The 19,218-nt window shown below is 51.0% G+C and overlaps 1 protein-coding gene across 2 annotated transcripts in view; it reads right to left on the bottom strand.

Moving 5' to 3' along the window:
• CUL9 (cullin 9) overlaps window positions 1-19,218 on the bottom strand; it is a 173,708-nt gene that overhangs the window by 127,706 nt on the left and 26,784 nt on the right. For both annotated transcript variants that reach the window (XM_077281878.1, XM_077281879.1), the window contains exons 16-25: window positions 2,795-2,966; window positions 2,608-2,713; window positions 2,332-2,427; window positions 1,778-1,953; window positions 1,572-1,705; window positions 1,316-1,501; window positions 1,124-1,230; window positions 866-1,048; window positions 431-588; window positions 95-329 (exon numbers count right to left, since the gene is read on the bottom strand). In XM_077281878.1, coding sequence (XP_077137993.1) covers window positions 95-329; window positions 431-588; window positions 866-1,048; window positions 1,124-1,230; window positions 1,316-1,501; window positions 1,572-1,705; window positions 1,778-1,953; window positions 2,332-2,427; window positions 2,608-2,713; window positions 2,795-2,966 — 1,553 coding nt within the window. The remainder of the gene's footprint in view (window positions 1-94; window positions 330-430; window positions 589-865; window positions 1,049-1,123; window positions 1,231-1,315; window positions 1,502-1,571; window positions 1,706-1,777; window positions 1,954-2,331; window positions 2,428-2,607; window positions 2,714-2,794; window positions 2,967-19,218) is intronic.

The raw sequence follows: 19,218 nt of genomic DNA, 5'->3' as shown, positions 1-19,218 counted from the left end.
CTTCACCATCTCCTCCTCATGATCACACCTTTCTCCTTGTCATACCACCAACTCTACATTCTACTCTCTGCTACCATTTCTTCTTCCTCCTCACCACCATCTCCTCCTCCTGGTTGTCGTCCTCCTCCTCGTTCTCCTCTGATAGAACTTCTCTATCGCGCTCCTGCAGTCGGTAGAAATGTTCTTCCTTCAGTAGATCTTTACCCTCCTGTAAGTTTTTCAGCATCTGCTGTGGGAATCGATTTGGGAAACAAATTCCAATGTGATCAACCACCATGTTCTCCAGCCAGCAGGGTCCATGGGAAAGGAGCCGATCTGCCAGGTAATGCCTGCAATACGAAGCATTATGGGAACCAGGGCCTGGAAACAGCAGCACAGAGGGCGGCGGCGGCACAGAGGGCATCACAAGGAAACATGAGAATATCCAAACCTGTAAAAATGTTCAAAGGAATTGGCCAGTTCCAGATCAGACAAGAAAAGAATAAAGTCCAGGAATTCCTGCAGCAGCTCCAGGGCCCGGAGATCAGAAGAATCTGCACGAATCGCAGTTATCAGCTGATCTATAAAGCGAGCAAACTGCTCCGTCACCTGCAACATACAAACATCCGGAATATTATAGGGGGCCGCACAATATCCAGGGGCCGCACCACAGACAAGACACCAGAGGGGGCCGCACCACAGACAAGACACCAGAGGGGGCCGCACCGCAGACAAGACACCAGAGGGGGCCGCACCGCAGACAAGACAGCAGAGGGGGCCGCACCGCAGACAAGACACCAGAGGGGGCCGCACCGCAGACAAGACACCAGAGGGGGCCGCACCACAGACAAGACAGCAGAGGGGGCCGCACCACAGACAGACTCACGTGTAGCGCAGTCAGGAATGACAGCTGTAACAACCCTTCACAGAAGCCTTGGCGCAGAGACAGTAAGAACCGCGTCTGCTGCCCAAACATCTCATCCATGGCGAGTCTGAGAGCCCGGTACATGGAGCAGATCCGGGGAGCCAGATCCACATTATTCCAGTACATCTCCAGAAAGCGCTGCACCTGGAGGACATAACGGGAATTACACCCAACAACAGTGGAGGGGTTCATCCCAGACAACTTCAGAGCAGCCGCTACCTGCTTCTGGACCACTTCTTGCCAGCACTGGGCAATTCCCGCCATACTGCTCCATCCAGAACCGGAGGGTCTCACAGGAGTACTAAGGGTGTCCCGACTCTTCCCATCTGAGGAGAGAAGCAAACGTAACAACATAGACCCCTCCCCACCTAAAACACAGGGTCCCGTCCGGTGAAGGGATAAGACACTCACTGGTCTTACTGGGGGGCTTCAATTCGGCAGTGTCCTGAGGGCTGGTGTCCACATGGACCAGGAGGTGAGTGAGCCTGCGGACCCGAGAGTTGAAGATTGAGGTTTGGGCCTTGGGTCTTCGAACCCCCTGAATGTTCTTCAGGTAGTGAGTAAGAAGCCAGCTGAGGGGGCTCACAGCTCCGGAGTCTGGAAGAAGATTGCAGGTTGACCTCCCGCCCAGCAGGTAAGCAGAACATGGGGTCCGGGAGGTTCTTACCTGAGGTTGTGATGCTCCTCACCAGGGGAGATATCAGTGCCTCCCAACAGGTGCGGCCCAGAGCCTGGGCAGCCTCATCGTCCGGCAGGAACCGATCTGCAAACTCCTGTTCATGTGACAAGGCGCGGTTCAACCTGCAACGAGACGACCCAGTGACAGAGGAGAGACCACCAGGGATGACGGCGTCTGCTCCCACCTGGTGCTACCTGCTGAACAGCTGAAGTAAGCGTGCCTTCTTCTCACAGATCTCCTGCCCCCAGCTGTGAGCTCGGCTGGTGTAGAAGAGGAACGTTCTCCGGCACAGCTGTTCCTTAAACACCGGCCAGAACGTCGGCTTCGGCCCCAGAACCTCCAGACCGCGGACCCTTGTGTCAATACCACCCTGCAGAAAGACCACGCTACATTAGCATGGTGGAAGGCTGAGTACAGCAGCAGAATCATGTAAATGCAGCAGCCCCACGCCAGAGCAGGAGCAGCATCCACACACCAGCGCAGCAGCAACATCCGCAAGCCAGCGCAGCAGCAACATCCGCACGCCAGCGCAGCAGCATCCGCATGCCAGAGCAGCATCCGCATGCCAGCGCAGCAACATCCGCACGCCAGCGCAGCAGCATCCACACGCCAGCGCAGCAGCATTCACACGCCAGCGCAGCAGCATCCGCATGCCAGTGCAGAATTCGCATTCGCACGCCAGCGCAGCAGCAGCATTCGCATGCCAGCACAGCAGCACACGAACAGCAGCTCCAGGGCTGCACATTACCTGCTGACACCGCTTGATCTTCACCTGAACCACCGGCCAGTAACGTGTGGCGTTCTCCAGGAGCACGACGCGGGAGGTGGAACTAGAGATGTTCACCTGATCATGAACAGATAGAAAAATAACACATGAACAACAGAAAGCAATGATGACCTCTGACCCCAGGGGTAGCCCCCGGTACAGCAATATGGACGACAGTGACAACCAGCACATAGTGCCACATGACATAAATCTGGGGGTCCGCAGCCAGAGACGCCGTATTGTGTGGACATGACTGACCGCGTTCAGCTCCGTGCTGATATTGGACGCATTCTCTCCACCCATAACGAGCACCCGGGCCGGCATGTAACTGGAGTCCTCACTGGCCACGACCATCAGCAGCTGCCTGCAGGGGGCGCACAGACCTGTGTTATATACATGTATCCAGAGTGCAGGTCCCCGCCCCACGCCAAGCGCCACATCTCACCGGATCACCACTCCGCGGTGCATGAAGATGTTGATATAATGGGAGCCGGTGCTCCCACTCGATTCCCAGTACGACTTGGGGTTCCCGTCCGTTAGTTTGTTGGCACGATGTGGGTTTGAGGACACTTCCATCTTCGTCCAACATTTGTCTTCTTTCACCTCCACGCTGGATCCTGTGGAGACAAGAGGCAACAATCCTGGTAACCTCACTCCCAAAAATCCACCCCTTCCTGACGAGCTGAGCCCTACCCCCTACTCATGGCAACCCTCTCAAGGGCTGTACAGCCCTGCCCCCTAATCATTGCCACCCCCTCCAAGGCTGCCAAACCCTAACCTACTCATGGCCACTCCTTCCAGGGCTGCTGAACCATACCCTACTCATGGCCACTCCCTCCAGGGTTGACGAGCCCTACCCTACTCATGGCCACCCCCCTCCAGGGCTGCCGAACCCTACCCTACTCATGGCTACCCCCCTCCAGGGCTGCCGAGCCCTACCCTACTCATGGCCACCTTAGTCATGGCCACCTCCTTCCAGGGCTGCTGAGCCCTACCCTACTCATGGTCACTCCCTCCAGGAGACCCTCATGTCCACAGTAGCACATACATCATCAGGGTTAAAAACTCTCCTCCCTCATTACAGGTTTATGGAAGAGTGCAGTCGGATACACTGCAGAGGTGGATTGGCGGTGCCTTTCCAGCACATTTATGGACGAGAGGCCCCAGAACTGGGATACATAATGTCCCTGTGAACCCCACAGTGCAGAGTGTCAGCCCCCATCTTCAACCAGAAGATAAGGTGGAAAATGAGAGAAGTTCTGACCTACAAGGGGTGCAACCTTGTGTAGAGATACAGCAGGGCCCAAACCCTTCTGCCCAGCACCAGGGACAAACCTCAGCCGCAAGATGAATGGGGGCAGGCAGTGGACAGTTCCTGGTGAGGGTACCGGGAGACCGGCGACCATTATGTCTGACTGGCTGCATTACTGGCAGATTGGCCTTATGAGACGTTGACCTGGCCACACATGAAAAGGGGGAAAAGATTAAGCCCTCTAGGACCCAAGAATAATTTGCTTTTGTGTTTTTGTTTATTTTTTTACCCCCTCTTCAAAGAACCACAAATTCTCAATTTTTCCATGACCAAATGAGGATGTGGTTTTACAGGACGAGATGTGATTACGAATGACGCCATTCATGTCACCCTATGATGTACGATGAGACTGCAGCACACAACCCCAGCGCTGCTCTTGGGAATCCTGACCGGCAGAGTGGCACACAGCCAGAGCACTGCTCTTGGGTATCCCAATCGGCAGAACGGCACAGCCCCAGCGCTGCTCTGGGTATCACAGACGGCACAGCGGCACACAGCCCCAGCACTGCTCTGGGTATCCCAGCCCGCACAGCAGCACACAACCCCAGCACTGCTCTTGAGTATCACAGCCGGCACAGCGGCACACTACCCCAGCACTGCTCTTGGGTATCACAGTGGCAGACAGCCCCAGCACTGCTCTTGGTTGGCACAGCGGCACACAACCCAACCCCAGCACTGCTCTTGGGTATCACAGTGGCAGACAGCCCCAGCACTGCTCTTGGGTATCACAGCCGGCACAGCGGCACACAGCCCCAGCACTGCTCTTGAGTATCACAGACAGCACAGCGGCACACAGCCCCAGCGCTGCTCTTGGGTATCACAGCCAGCACAGCGGCACACAGCCCCAGCGCTACTCTTGGGTATAACAGACGGCACAGCGGCACACAGCCGCAGCACTGCTCTTTGGTATCCCGACCAGTAGAGCGGCACACAGCCCCAGCGCTGCTCTTGGGTATCACAGCGGCACACAGCCCCAGCACTGCTCTTGGGTATCACAGACGGCACAGCGGCACACAGCCCCAGCACTGCTCTTGGGTATCACAGACGGCACAGCGGCACACAGCCCCAGCACTGCTCTTGGGTATCACAGACGGCACAGCGGCACACAGCCCCAGCACTGCTCTTGGGTATCACAGACGGCACAGCGGCACACAGCCCCAGCACTGCTCTTGGGTATCCTGACCGGCAGAGCAGCACACAGCCCCAGAGCTGCTCTTGGGTATCACAGACGGCACAGCGGCACACAGCCCCATCGCTGCTCTTGGGTATCCTGACCGGCAGAACGGCACACAGCCCCAGCACTGCTCTTAATAATAATAATCTTTATTTTTATATAGCGCTAACATATTCCGCAGCGCTTTACAGTTTGCACACATTATCATCACTGTCCCCGATGGGGCTCACAATCTAAATTCCCTATCAGTATGTCTTTGGAATGTGGGAGGAAACCGGAGTGCCCGGAGGAAACCCACGCAAACACGGAGAGAACATACAAACTTTTTGCAGATGTTGTCCTTGGTGGGGTTTGAACCCAGGACTCCAGCGCTGCAAGGCTGCTGTGCTAACCACACTGCTCTTGGGTATCACAGACGGCACAGCGGCACACAGCCCCAGCACTGCTCTTGGGTATCCCGACCGGCAGAAGGGCACACAGCCCCAGCACTGCTCTTGGGTATCACAGCGGCACACAGCCCCAGCACTGCTCTGGGTATCACAGACGGCACAGCGGCACACAGCCCCAGCACTGCTCTTGGGTATCACAGCCGGCACAGCGGCACACAGCCCCAGCGCTGCTCTTGGGTATCCCGACCGGCAGAGCGGCACACAGCCCCAGCGCTGCTCTTGGGTATCACAGACGGCACAGCGGCACACAGCCCCAGCGATGCTCTTGGGTATCCCAACCGGCAGAACGGCACACAGCCCCAGCACTGCTCTTGGGTATCACAGACGGCACACAGCCCCAGCACTGCTCTTGGGTATCACAGACGGCACAGCGGCACACAGCCCCAGCACTGCTCTTGGGTATCACAGACGGCACAGCGGTACACAGCCCCAGCACTGCTCTTGGGTATCACAGACGGCACAGCGGTACACAGCCCCAGCGCTGCTCTTGGGTATCACAGACGGCACAGCGGCACACAGCCCCAGCACTGCTCTTGGGTATCACAGACGGCACAGCGGCACACAGCCCCAGCACTGCTCTTGGGTATCACAGACGGCACAGCGGCACACAGCCCCAGCACTGCTCTTGGGTATCACAGACGGCACAGCGGCACACAGCCCCAGCACTGCTCTTGGGTATCCTGACCGGCAGAGCAGCACACAGCCCCAGAGCTGCTCTTGGGTATCACAGACGGCACAGCGGCACACAGCCCCATCGCTGCTCTTGGGTATCCTGACCGGCAGAACGGCACACAGCCCCAGCACTGCTCTTAATAATAATAATCTTTATTTTTATATAGCGCTAACATATTCCGCAGCGCTTTACAGTTTGCACACATTATCATCACTGTCCCCGATGGGGCTCACAATCTAAATTCCCTATCAGTATGTCTTTGGAATGTGGGAGGAAACCGGAGTGCCCGGAGGAAACCCACGCAAACACGGAGAGAACATACAAACTTTTTGCAGATGTTGTCCTTGGTGGGGTTTGAACCCAGGACTCCAGCGCTGCAAGGCTACTGTGCTAACCACACTGCTCTTGGGTATCACAGACGGCACAGCGGCACACAGCCCCAGCACTGCTCTTGGGTATCCCGACCGGCAGAAGGGCACACAGCCCCAGCACTGCTCTTGGGTATCACAGCGGCACACAGCCCCAGCACTGCTCTGGGTATCACAGACGGCACAGCGGCACACAGCCCCAGCACTGCTCTTGGGTATCACAGCCGGCACAGCGGCACACAGCCCCAGCGCTGCTCTTGGGTATCCCGACCGGCAGAGCGGCACACAGCCCCAGCGATGCTCTTGGGTATCCCAACCGGCAGAACGGCACACAGCCCCAGCACTGCTCTTGGGTATCACAGACGGCACACAGCCCCAGCACTGCTCTTGGGTATCACAGCGGCACACAGCCCCAGCACTGCTCTTGGGTATCACAGACGGCACAGCGGCACACAGCCCCAGCACTGCTCTTGGGTATCACAGACGGCACAGCGGCACACAGCCCCAGCACTGCTCTTGGGTATCACAGACGGCACACAGCCCCAGCACTGCTCTTGGGTATCACAGATGGCACACAGCCCCTGCACTGCTCTTGGGTATCACAGACGGCACACAGCCCCAGCACTGCTCTTGGGTATCACAGACGGCACAGCGGCACACAGCCCCAGCACTGCTCTTGGGTATCACAGACGGCACAGCGGCACACAGCCCCAGCACTGCTCTTGGGTATCACAGACGGCACACAGCCCCAGCACTGCTCTTGGGTATCACAGATGGCACACAGCCCCTGCACTGCTCTTGGGTATCACAGACGGCACACAGCCCCAGCACTGCTCTTGGGTATAACAGACGGCACAGCGGCACACAGCCCCAGCGCTGCTCTTGGGTATCACAGACGGCACAGCGGCACACAGCCCCAGCGCTGCTCTTGGGTATCACAGACGGCACAGCGGTACACAGCCCCAGCGCTGCTCTTGGGTATCCCAACCGGCAGAACGGCACACAGCCCCAGCGCTGCACACAGCCCCAGCGCTGCTCTTGGGTATCACAGACGGCAAAGTGGTACACAACCCCTGGTTAGAAAGGAAAGCATCATACTGGAGGAAACCAGCGATGGTGACGGCCATGGCCTCCAGACTTCAGGCCGTCATTGCTGCTAAGGATTCTCTACAAAGGGGTAAACATGGATGTCATCTCCAAAAAGGGGACATATCACCCTCCCATTGAACATATGGAACTAATTATAACTAGAGAAGAAAGAAAATAATTAAAACAGGGGATGTGTGAGCGCGGACACGTCTATCTCCATTGAAAAAGTGGCCTCCAGAAGTGACCAGGTAATAACAGTGATATTTGCTGGGAAAAAGAAACCAAGTTTGAGATTTGTTTAACCCCTTCATGACCGGAGGTATTTTCGGTTTTGTGTTTTCGTTTTTTGCTCCCCTCCTTCCCAGAGCCATAACTTTTTTATTTTTCCGTCCATATGGCCATGTGAGGGCTTGTTTTTTGCGGGACGAGTTGTACTTTTTAACGACATCATTGGTTATAACATAGTGCATACTGGAAATTGGGAAAAAAATTTCAAGTGCGGTTAAATTGCAAAACAAGTGCAATCCCACACTTGTTTTTTGTTTGGCTTTTTTGCTAGGTTCACTAAATGCTAAAACTGAGTTGCCATTATGATTCACCAGGTCATCACGAGTTCATAGACACCAAACATGTCTAGGTTCTCTTATCTAAGTGGTGAAAAAACATTCCAGTTCTAAATTGTAAAACAAAAACAAAAAACGGCGCCATTTTCCAATACCCGTAGCGTCTACATTGTTCGTGATCTCGGGTCGGATGGGCGCTGATTTTTTGCTGACATTTTTAATGATACTATTTGCAGATACTATTTTGATCGCCCCTTATTGCATTTTAATGCAATGTCACGGCGACCAAAAAAAAGTCGTTCTGGAGTTTAGAATTTTTTCCTCGCTGCTCTGTTTAGTGATCGCCTTAATCCTTTTTTATTGATAGATCGGGCGATTCTGAATGCGGCAATACCAAATATGTGTGTTTTGATTTTTTCATTTTATTTTGAATGGGGCGAAAGGGGGGTGATTTGAACCTTTATATATACTTTTTAAATATACTTTTTAAATTATTTTTTTTTGGCATGCGTCAATAGTCATTATGGGAAACTAGAAGCTGCCATAACCCGATCTTCCCTACTGCACACAAGGGATGATCAGATCACCTGTATGCAGCCGAATAGCTCACTTGTTATGAGCGCCAACCATCGGGTGGTGTTCATAGCAATCCGGCAAGGAGACCTCTGGTTGTCAGGCCAACATCATCAGTGACCCGTGATCATGTGACAGGGTCACCGATGGGCCCATTTCCGTAAGTGCATGTTAAATGCAGTTGTCAGCGTTTGACAGCGGCATTAAATGGGTTAATAGCAGCGGGTGGATCCCGATTCCACCCGCGGCTGTTCCGGGCACATGTCAGATGTTCAAAACACACAGTGGGGAAAATAAGTATTTGATACTCTGCCGATTTTGCAAGTTTTCCCACCTACGGAGAATGGGGGGTCTGTAATTTTTATCTTCGGTACATTTCACCTGTGAGACAGAATCTAAAAATAAAATCCAGAAAATCACATTGAACCATTGTTACATCATTATTTGTGCTTTTTTACCTGAAAAAGTATTTGATACAAAATAAAAACAGAACTTAGTATTCGGTCCAGAAACCTTTGTTTGCAGTTACAGAGGTCGGATGTTTCCTGTAGTTCTTGACCAGGTTTGCACACACTGCGGCAGGGATATTGGCCCCCTCCTCCATACAGATCTTCTCCAGATCTATCAGGTTTCGGGGCTGTTGTTGGGCAACATTGAGTTTCAGCTCCTCCAAAGATTTTCTATTGTGTTCAGGTTTGGAGACTGGCTAGGCCACTCCAGGACATTGAAATACTTCTTATGGAGCCACTCCTTAGTCGCGCTGGCTGTGTGTTTTGGGTCATTGTCATGCTGGAAGCCATGACCCATCTTCAATACTTTTCCTGAAGGAAGGAGGTTGTTGGCCAAAATCTTGTGATACATGACCCCATCCATCCTCCCTTCAATACGGTGCAGTCGTCCTGTCCCCTTTGCAGAAAAGCACCCCCAAAGTATGAGGTTTCCCCCACCATGTTTCACGGTTGGGACGGTGTTCTTGGGGTTGTACTCCTTCTTCCTCCAAACAGGGCGAGTGGAGTGGATACCAGAGAGTTCTATTTTGGTATCATCTGACCACATGACCTTCTTCCATGCCTCCTCTGGATCATCCAGATGGTGACTGGCAAACTTCATGTGCCCTGCAGGTTTTTAATCCACGACGGCATAGCCATACTAATCGTGATGTTTGAGACTGTGGTCCCAGCTCTCTTAAGGTCATTGACCAGGTCCCCTCCCGTGTAGTTCTCAGATGATTTCTGACCTCTCAGAATCATTCTTACCCCACAAGGCGAGATCTTGCATGGAGCCCCAGACCGAGGAAGATTGACGGTCATCTTGTGTTTCTTCCATTTTCTAATAATTGTGCCTACAGCTGTTGCTTTCTCACCAAGCATCAGCCTACTGTCCTGTAGCCCATCCCAGCCTCACACAGCTCTACAATTTTGTCCCTGGCGTCTTTAGCCAGCTCTTTGGTCTTGGCCGTGGTGGAGAGGTTGGAGTGTGTTTGAGCAGGTGGACAGGTGTCTTATACAGGTAACGAGTTCAAACAAGTGCAATTAATACAGGTAATTAGTGCGGAGTAGGAGGCTTCTTAACCTCTTAGTGACAGAGCCAAATTTTTAAAATCTGACCAGTGTCACTTTATGTAGTAAAAACACGAACGCTTCAACAAATCCCAGTGATTTTGAGACTGTTTTTACGTGGCACATTATACTTTATGATCATGGTAAATTTAGGACAATACGTTTTTGTGTTTATGTATAAAAAAAAATAGGAGAAATTTCACAAAAATATAAAAAATAAGCAATTTTCAAACTTTGAATGATTCTCCCTTCAACTCAGATGGTCATACCATAGGAAATCATTAATAAATAACATTTCCCACATGTCGGCTTTACAGCAGTACATTTGTAAAACGTTCTTTTATTTTGTTAGTATTTTAGGAGGTTTAAAAATGTAGCAGCAATTTTTTATTTTTTTCATTGAAATTGACAACATTTTTTTTAGGGACCTATCCATGTTTGAAGTGCCTTTAGGGGTCCTATATATATTGGGAAACCCCCAAAAGTGATACCATTTTAAAAACAGCACCCCGACATACTGAAAACTGCTTTCAGGTAGTTTATTAACCCTTCAGGGGATTTTCAGGAATTAATGCAACGTGGCATGACAAATGAAAATGTGTATTTTTACCACCTAAATGTCGGTAACTTCTGAACAGGTTACTGCAGCCGGCAGACTAAGGCGGCTATCTGCTCGTGAACTGCCGGCAAACATCAGGACCACAAAATCATGATCTCAGGGTGCCGATAGGGATAAAGAGGAAGCCCCCACACTCTGTTAACCACTCTTATAATGTAGTCACTCCTGACAGCAGCATATGAAGGGTTAAACAGATATTCACGGTGACAACACTGATCGTGGCTGATGCAGCAAGTTGTCAGCTGTAGTGGACAGCCGGCAGCTGTAGTGGACAGCCGGGCAGCTGTAGTGGACAGCCGGGCAGCTGTAGTGGACAGCCGGGCAGCTGTAGTGGACAGCCGGGCAGCTGTAGTGGACAGCCGGCAGCTGTAGTGGACAGCCGGCAGCTGTAGTGGACAGCCGGCAGCTGTAGTGGACAGCCGGCAGCTGTAGTGGACAGCCGGCAGCTGCTGGATTGTCACCTGCATTATTCCCTTATATCTCAGGTCAGTAAGAAGACGCATTGGTGGTCACTAAGGGGTTAAAGAAAACCTGACCGGTCTGTGAGATCAGGATTCTCGCTGGTCGGTCGGTGATCAAATACTTATTTCACGCAATAAAATGCAAATTAGTTATGTATAATTTATACAATGATTTTCTGGATAATTTTTAGATCCCGGCTCCCACAGGTGAAGTGCACCGACGATAAACGTAACAGACCCTCCATTCTGTGTATTGGGTAAAACTCGCAACATCGGCAGAGTATTAAATACTGATTTTCCCACGTATCTATACTCCATGAGTTGGAATCGGAGGAATATATACCATACACTCACTGAGTTCCCAATAACCGGCCTAATAGAAGAAGCAGCCGCGGCTCGTCCATTAACCATCAGGAGATCAATTGGAGACAGTGGGGTTGCGTCTCTGTGGCTGGTGATGGCGGTGTGAACTGCGTGATGTCACCGGTGTGACAAAGTGGTGGCAAACAGCGAGATCATAGCGCGTTAGTGCCTGGTTTGACCAATCATCCTTGTCGCTAAAAATTTGCCCGGTCCCAGCGAGGATTCTGTGCAGAGTTCCAAGGATCGGACTCAGTGTTTATCACACCTGGTACAATACAGTACGTGTAGCAGTCACACCCCTTCCCTGTTCTGGTTTTTGTGGCTAGCCCGGGACCAGTAGAGCACCAGGATGCCCAGTTGTGGATCCGGTTCCAGAACTGTCCATGTCAGAGAGGTGGCCAGCAGCATCCATAGCTACCAGGAGTGGAATGGACTCTTGCTTGCCACTCATTGTGCGTAACTGGGAGGATGTGACCCCCAAAGGAGGATGTGACCCCCAAATGAGGATGCAGCTTGTGCTACAAGAACGCAAAGCGTGAGGAGCAACAGGCTGAGAGAGCCGAACGTCAGGCCCAAGTTGAGCAAGAACACCGGGTAGGTATTAATCAAACTACAGAATGAACCATCCACCCCACTGACCAGCGAGTCCAGTAATGTCCACACCTTTAAACCCTGTCCATGTTCTTTCCATGGACAAGGACACAGATTGCACCATCCTGCATATACAGAGTGGAAAGAAAAATGGAGTTCCCACTTACACCAGGAGCTGAACAGCACTCAGTAAGAGAACATCACCCTGGTACCTGAAGCTGCCGAAGCTCGGAGACGCTGATGTCCTCCACCACCCTCCTCTCCAAGAAAAAGACTGCAATACTGACCGGACTCCAGGAGACAGCCCTGAACAAACGCTAGACAGACGGGAATCTAACATGACCCAGTGCGTGTCGGGGGTCGATGAGTCCAGTTCTGGGGACACCTTAGACTTCTACAGTACGACACTGCCACGCAAACCAATCATTATAATCCCTGCATTGGGCACATATAATCCCCCTCGTCAACGAGCAAAGCCGATCGGGTTCTACCCCACAACGGTCTTAGAGCGCCCTATACCTCCGAGACACCCCATCCCAGAACCGCCAAACTCTCTTCTGGTGCCAATACAGCCATTTTAGAAGCAGTGTGTGACGCTGAGAGACCTGAGGCACAATTGTTCCCTAAAAGGGGACACCCACACTAGTCCCCGGTCCCATAACACTAGGGGACATGAAAGGAGGGGAAGTTCTACCAAAGTTTCCCTCTCCTGGTGAACGACCGAGCCGGCAGGCCCAAAAGGACCGTGTTTCCTCGCCCCACAGACACCTTGCGCAAGTGGCTTTAGTAGCAGCTTTAGAGACCAATCCTGCTGTCCACAACCTCTAGTCTTTACACGACATCCTGGGGGAAAGTGTCCCTGCTTCCTTCACCCATAAGGACAACTATTCAGAAAGTCCGAAACCAGTGTGAGAGCAGGAGTTATAGTTTATCTATCCTGACTTCATTTGAGTTTCTTTCTAAATATATTTCTTTCCTTCCAAGATGGAGTGCATGATCAGATAAGGGGGCTAAGGAAAGTCTGTGTGTAACAGACTTAAGGTACCGTCACATTAAGCGACGCTGCAGCGATAGCGACAACGATGCCGATCGCTGCAGCGTCGCTGTTTGATCGCTGGAGAGCTGTCACACAGACCGCTCTCCAGCGACCAACGATGCCGAGGTCCCCGGGTAACCAGGGTAAACATCGGGTTGCTAAGCGCAGGGCCGCGCTTAGTAACCCGATGTTTACCCTGGTTACCAGCGTAAAAGTAAAAATAACAAACAGTACATACTCACCCAGCGTCAACCAGCTTCTGCTTCCTGACACTGACTGAGCTCCGGCCCTAACAGCACAGCGGCTTTCACTTTCACTTTAGGGCCGGCGCTCAGTCAGTGTCAGGAAGCAGACGCTGGGGGAGGTATGACGCTGGGTGAGTATGTACTGTTTGTTTTTTTTACTTTTACGCTGGTAACCAGGGTAAACATCGGGTTACTAAGCGCGGCCCTGCGCTTGGTAACCCGATGTTTACCCTGGTTACCAGTGTAAAACATCGCTGGTATCGTTGCTTTTGGTGTCAAACACAACGATACACGGCGATCGAACGACCAAATAAAGTTCTGGACTTTATTCAGCGACCAGCGACATCACAGCAGGATCCTGATCGCTGCTGCGTGTCAAACTAAACGATATCGCTAGCGAGGACGCTGCAACGTCACGGATCGCTAGCGATATCGTTTAGTGTGACGGTACCTTTAGAAAAAACATAGGAAAGTGAGAGAAACGAAAGGCTGGGAGGACACCTAGACCACAAGCTGGGCGTCAACAGTGTTAACTTAGGCAATTAGAAGCATGTCTACTATTGCCAGCACATATTTAGGGATAAGATGAGCCAATTATATTGTTACAATGCATTAATACTAATAACCTATAAAACCCCTGACCAAGGTATGGAATAAAGAGATCTACTTTAAGTCTTAATGCATTAGTGGCTCTTTAGTGCACGTATTTGAAATTTACAATTTAATTTGGAGCAGACACAACGTCTCAGAACGTCCCACATTAAGTGGCGACGACAAACCTGGCGCCCAAACAGGGACCCACTACTTCACAGGACCGCTTGATCCAAACGTTTTGCTGGCGCTTACACAAACTGACAACTCGGGACAGCTGCATAAAGTTAAAGGGAACCTACCACCCCGTTTTTTAAAAATTAGATAAAAATAGTGTGAAATAGGGGCAGAGCTGGGCTTTACATTAGGGCCTTTTCGGTGCCTTTACACCCCCGTTAGGCTGTCCAAATACCTTTGTGAAGTGGCCGTTTTCTGCTGTCACTCAAGTGGATCAGGTCGGATGGGCGTGGTCACAGCGCTGTTTGTCCCCCAGGATCCTGCTCATCATTACGTTGGTGGCGTAGTGGTGTGCGCATGTCCAAAGAAGATCCACTGCCCAGGAGATGAATAACGGCGCGGTCTTCGCTATTCAGCCGTTTACCGGTGGGCGCGGCCATCTTTCCTGTGGCCGCGCCTGCGCAGATGGAGCGCTCTGCTGCCCGGGACTTCAGGAAAATGGCCGCGGGATTCCGCGCGTGCGCAGATGGAGATCGCGGCGGCCATTTTCCTGAAGTCCCGGGCAGCAGAGCGCTCCATCTGCGCAGGGGCGGCCACAGGAAAGATGGCCGCGCCCACCGGTAAACGGCTGAATAGCGAAGACCGCGCCGTTATTCATCTCCTGGGCAGTGGATCTTCTTTGGACATGCGCACACCACTACGCCACCAACGTAATGATGAGCAGGATCCTGGGGGACAAACAGCGCTGTGACCACGCCCATCCGACCTGACCCACTTGAGTGACAGCAGAAAACGGCCACTTCACAAAGGTATTTGGACAGCCTAACGGGGGTGTAAAGGCACCGAAAAGGCCCTAATGTAAAGCCCAGCTCTGCCCCTATTTCACACTATTTTTATCTAATTTTTAAAAAACGGGGTGGTAGGTTCCCTTTAAGAAGTTTCATTCTTGCGCTACCTGAACTTGTCTCTGTCTTAGCCTCGTCGTGTTTTTGGGTAAGTTGGCCCCGCAGGTCACTTGATCTGTTCATAGTAAGTGGGTCCATTATTGGTAGACAAAAGAACCCTGGTGAGACCTTGTGTATGGTGTGGAGTTCCTGTGTTGTCTGTTGTATGGGGAGTGTGGATTTGGCATTTCACTGGTCACCTGTACGTGATGTTGCATTGCAAAGATTAGTTGATTGTCCCTTCCGTGCAATATTTGAAATGTACAATTTAATTTGGAACAGGCACAACGTCTCAGAACGTCCCACATTATGTGGCGACGACACTAGCAAAAGGATCTGCCCAAATTATTTATTGGTTGTTCGCAGTGAACAGCTATCTGTATAATTTGTCCACCAGTATTTAACCTCTTCGTCAATCAAAAGGTTAATCCACTTCAAATAACTCCACTAACCTCTATTCAGGGAGGAGGGTGAAGAAGAAAGGGTACAGGACCGATTATATCCAATTACTGGAGCTCTGCGGTCACTCAGCGGCTGATCGAGAAATTACAGTCAAGACTGACCCATAACTGATCACACGCGACAGCGCATAAGTCACCATCGCTAATAGCATGAGCCCCCACATAACACGGACCTCCGCCAATAGCTACATAGCAACAGATCATGCTTTACCTTACAAGATGGTAAAAACTGGGGGCGGCCCAACCAGAAACACTAACTCCAATCTAAAGAATACAAAAGGAGAGGTGGAGAAGTATATCAAGAAAACAACCCCAACCCACCACAGAGCGCCTCATAAAGGAATGTCCCTCTCCAAAGAACCCAACAATACATTCAGGGAATCGCCCTGGAGGAAAACGTCACGAATAGCGACAGCACACTCAACACTCACTGCCGGTTTCCGGCTCCTTTATACAAAAAGCCCCTTTTAAAGCTTTAGATCCTCTTATTAAAGAACTATGTGGCAGGAAACCGGTAATAAACCAAATCAGATCTCAGGCTGAATAACTAGAAAATGCACAGGAATCCCTCTGCAACTTTCCATAGTAGTAACAGAAGCGCTCCAGAAATAGCAAAGCTATCTTACCTTAGCATCTGACACTCTGGAGGACCAAGAAAACAGAGGCGGTAGCAATAACTTACATATTAGATGCCTACCGGAAACAGTCCTCCCTGAATCAATCCCTTCCACAATTACAACCCTCATCATTTCCATGTTTGGAAAAACTTACCAGGATGAAATAATTCAAAGGGCTCACAGGGAACTGAGAAAGAAGCCTAAACCCACCAAACCCCCGAGAGATGTGATAGGACGCCTACTCAACTTCAAAGTAAAAGACATCCTTCGGAAAACGAGAAGACATGATTTGATATATCAAGACATTTCCACCAAAACTCTACAGAAAAGAAAAATCCTGAAACCTAGATCCTGTATTCATGGCTTTTCCCCTTTGGTATCTCATTTTCAGCAGACGGAAAAAGGCTGAACATACGCACCAAAGAACTCAATAAAGCTCTAGTTTTAATGGACCTCACAGATTTTCACGTGACACTTGCATTCCGGAGCATCGCTGTCGTCATCCGACACTTGCATTCCGGAGCATCGCTGCCGGCACCCGACACGTGACGTTTGCACTCCGGAGCATCGCTGCTGACACCCGACACGTAACACTTGCATTCCAGAGCATCACTGCCGGCACCCGACACGTGACTCTTGCACTCCAGAGAATCGCTGCCGTCACCGGACACGTGCATTCCAGAGCATCACTGCCGGCACCCGACACGTGACGCTTGCACTCCGGAGCATCGCTGCCGACACTTGCACTCCAGAGAATCGCTGCCGTCACCCGACACGTGCATTCCGGAGCATCGCTGCCGGCACCCGACACTTGCATTCCGGAGCATCGCTGCCGTCACCCGACACGTGCATTCCGGAGCATCGCTGGCGGCACCCGACACGTGACACTTGCATTCCGGAGCATCGCTGCCGGCACCCGACACGTGACGCTTGCACTCCGGAGCATCGCTGCTGACACTTGCATTCCGGAGCATCGCTGCCGGCACCTGACGCGTGACGCTTGCATTCCGGAGCATCGCTGCCGGCACCCGACGCTTGCATTCTGGAGCATCGCTGCCGGCACCCGACACATGACACTTGCATTCCGGAGCATTGCTGCCGGCACCCGACACGTGACTCTTGCGTGTCACGGTTAATAGAGGAATGGCTCCCTGACCCCTCACGTCACGTGGGAAGCCTGGTGGTAATGCAATTTCTGGTGCTCGCGTCGCGTGTGTAGGTGCTGTATTGAGTGTACCACATTTGAAACAGCTGATGCAGGCATACAAAGACCATCAGTGACACAATTTGCCACGGCCACCCTGAAGAAGCCCACGCCAAACGCGCGTAGGGGCTGGCAGTCTGCTGACAACACTGCGACAAACATGGGTGAGAATCAATCTTGAGCTAGACACATTACTGTTTACACACTATGTATTATGGTCTATCATCCTAAGCATTTGATTCCCCGGGTTGTATACTTTTTGGTTTAGTGTTGTCTCCCGGCCTATCTTTACCCGAGTCCTTCATAGTGATTATACCCATGTAATAGCTCTGCAGGCATGTATTTAAAGATTTTAATGTTCTTTATACTTGATGTCGATATGTAATTTTGTACAAAAAAATATTTTCCAAAAAGTGAATCTCCTATACATGGTGTGCAGAATTATTCGGCAAGCTGTATTTTGATCACATGATACTTTTTATACATGTCGTCCTACTCCAAGCTGTTCAGGCTGAGAGTCAACTACCAATTAAGTAAATCAGGTGATGTGCATCTCTAACGAGGAGGGGTGTTGTCTAATGACATCAGAACCCTATATAAGGTGTGCTTAATTATTAGGCAACTTCCTTTTCTTTGGCAAAATGGGTCAGAAGAGAGATTTGACGGCCTCTGAAAAGTCCAAAATTGTGAGATGTCTTGTAGAGGGATGCAGCAGTCTTGAAATTGCCAAACATTTGAAGCGCGATCACCGAACAATCAAGCATTTCATGGCAAATAGCCAACAGGGTCACAAGAAGCGTGTTGGGCAAAAAAGGCACAAAATAACTGCCCATGAATTGAGGAAAATCAAGCGTGAAGCTGCCAAGATGCCATTTGGCACCAGTTTTGCCATATTTCAGAGCTGCAACGTTACTGGAGTAACAAAAAGCACAAGGTGTGCGATACTCAGGGACATGGCCAAGGTAAGGAAGACTGAAAAACGACCACCTGTGACCAAGAAACATAAGATAAAACGTCAAGACTGGACCAAGAATTATCTGAAGACTGACTTTTCAAAGGTTTTATGGACTGATGAAATGAGAGTGACTCTTGATGGGCCAGATGGATGGGCCAGAGGCTGGATCAGTAAAGGGCAGAGAGCGCCACTCCGACTCAGACGCCACAAGGTGGAGGTGGGGGACTGGGATGGGCTGGTATCATCAAAGATGAACTTGTGGGACCTTTTCGGGTTGAGGATGGAGTGAAGCTCAACTCCCAGACCTACTGCCAGTTTCTGGAAGACAACTTCTTCAAGCAGTGGCACAGAAAGAAGTCGGCATCGATTTTCATGCAGGACAATGCTCCATCACATGCCTCCAACTACTCCACAGCGTGGCTGGCAAGTAAAGGTCTCAAAGAAGAACAAATAATGACCTGGCCCCTTGTTCACCTGATCTGAACCCCATAGTGAACCTGTGGTCCCTCATAAAATGTGAGATCTACAGGGGGGGAGGGAAAACAGTCCACCTCTCGGAACAGTGTCTGGAGGCTGTGGTGGCCGCTGCACCAATGTTCATTGTAAACAGATCAGGCAACTGACAGAATCTATGGAGGCTGCTGAGTGTCATCATAAAGAAGGGGGCTATATTGGGCACTCATTTTGGGGGGTTTGTTTTTGCATGTCAGAAATGTTTATTTCTAAGTTTTGTGCAGTAATATTGGTTTACCTGGTGAAAATAAACAAGTGAGATGAGAATATATTTGGTTTTTATTAAGTTGCCTAATAATTCTGCACAGTAATAGTTCCCTGCACAAACAGAT

Source organism: Ranitomeya variabilis, chromosome 2 (genome assembly GCF_051348905.1).
Source record: "Ranitomeya variabilis isolate aRanVar5 chromosome 2, aRanVar5.hap1, whole genome shotgun sequence".
NCBI lineage: Eukaryota > Metazoa > Chordata > Amphibia > Anura > Dendrobatidae > Ranitomeya > Ranitomeya variabilis.
This window is presented reverse-complemented; position numbering and strand designations above follow the sequence as displayed.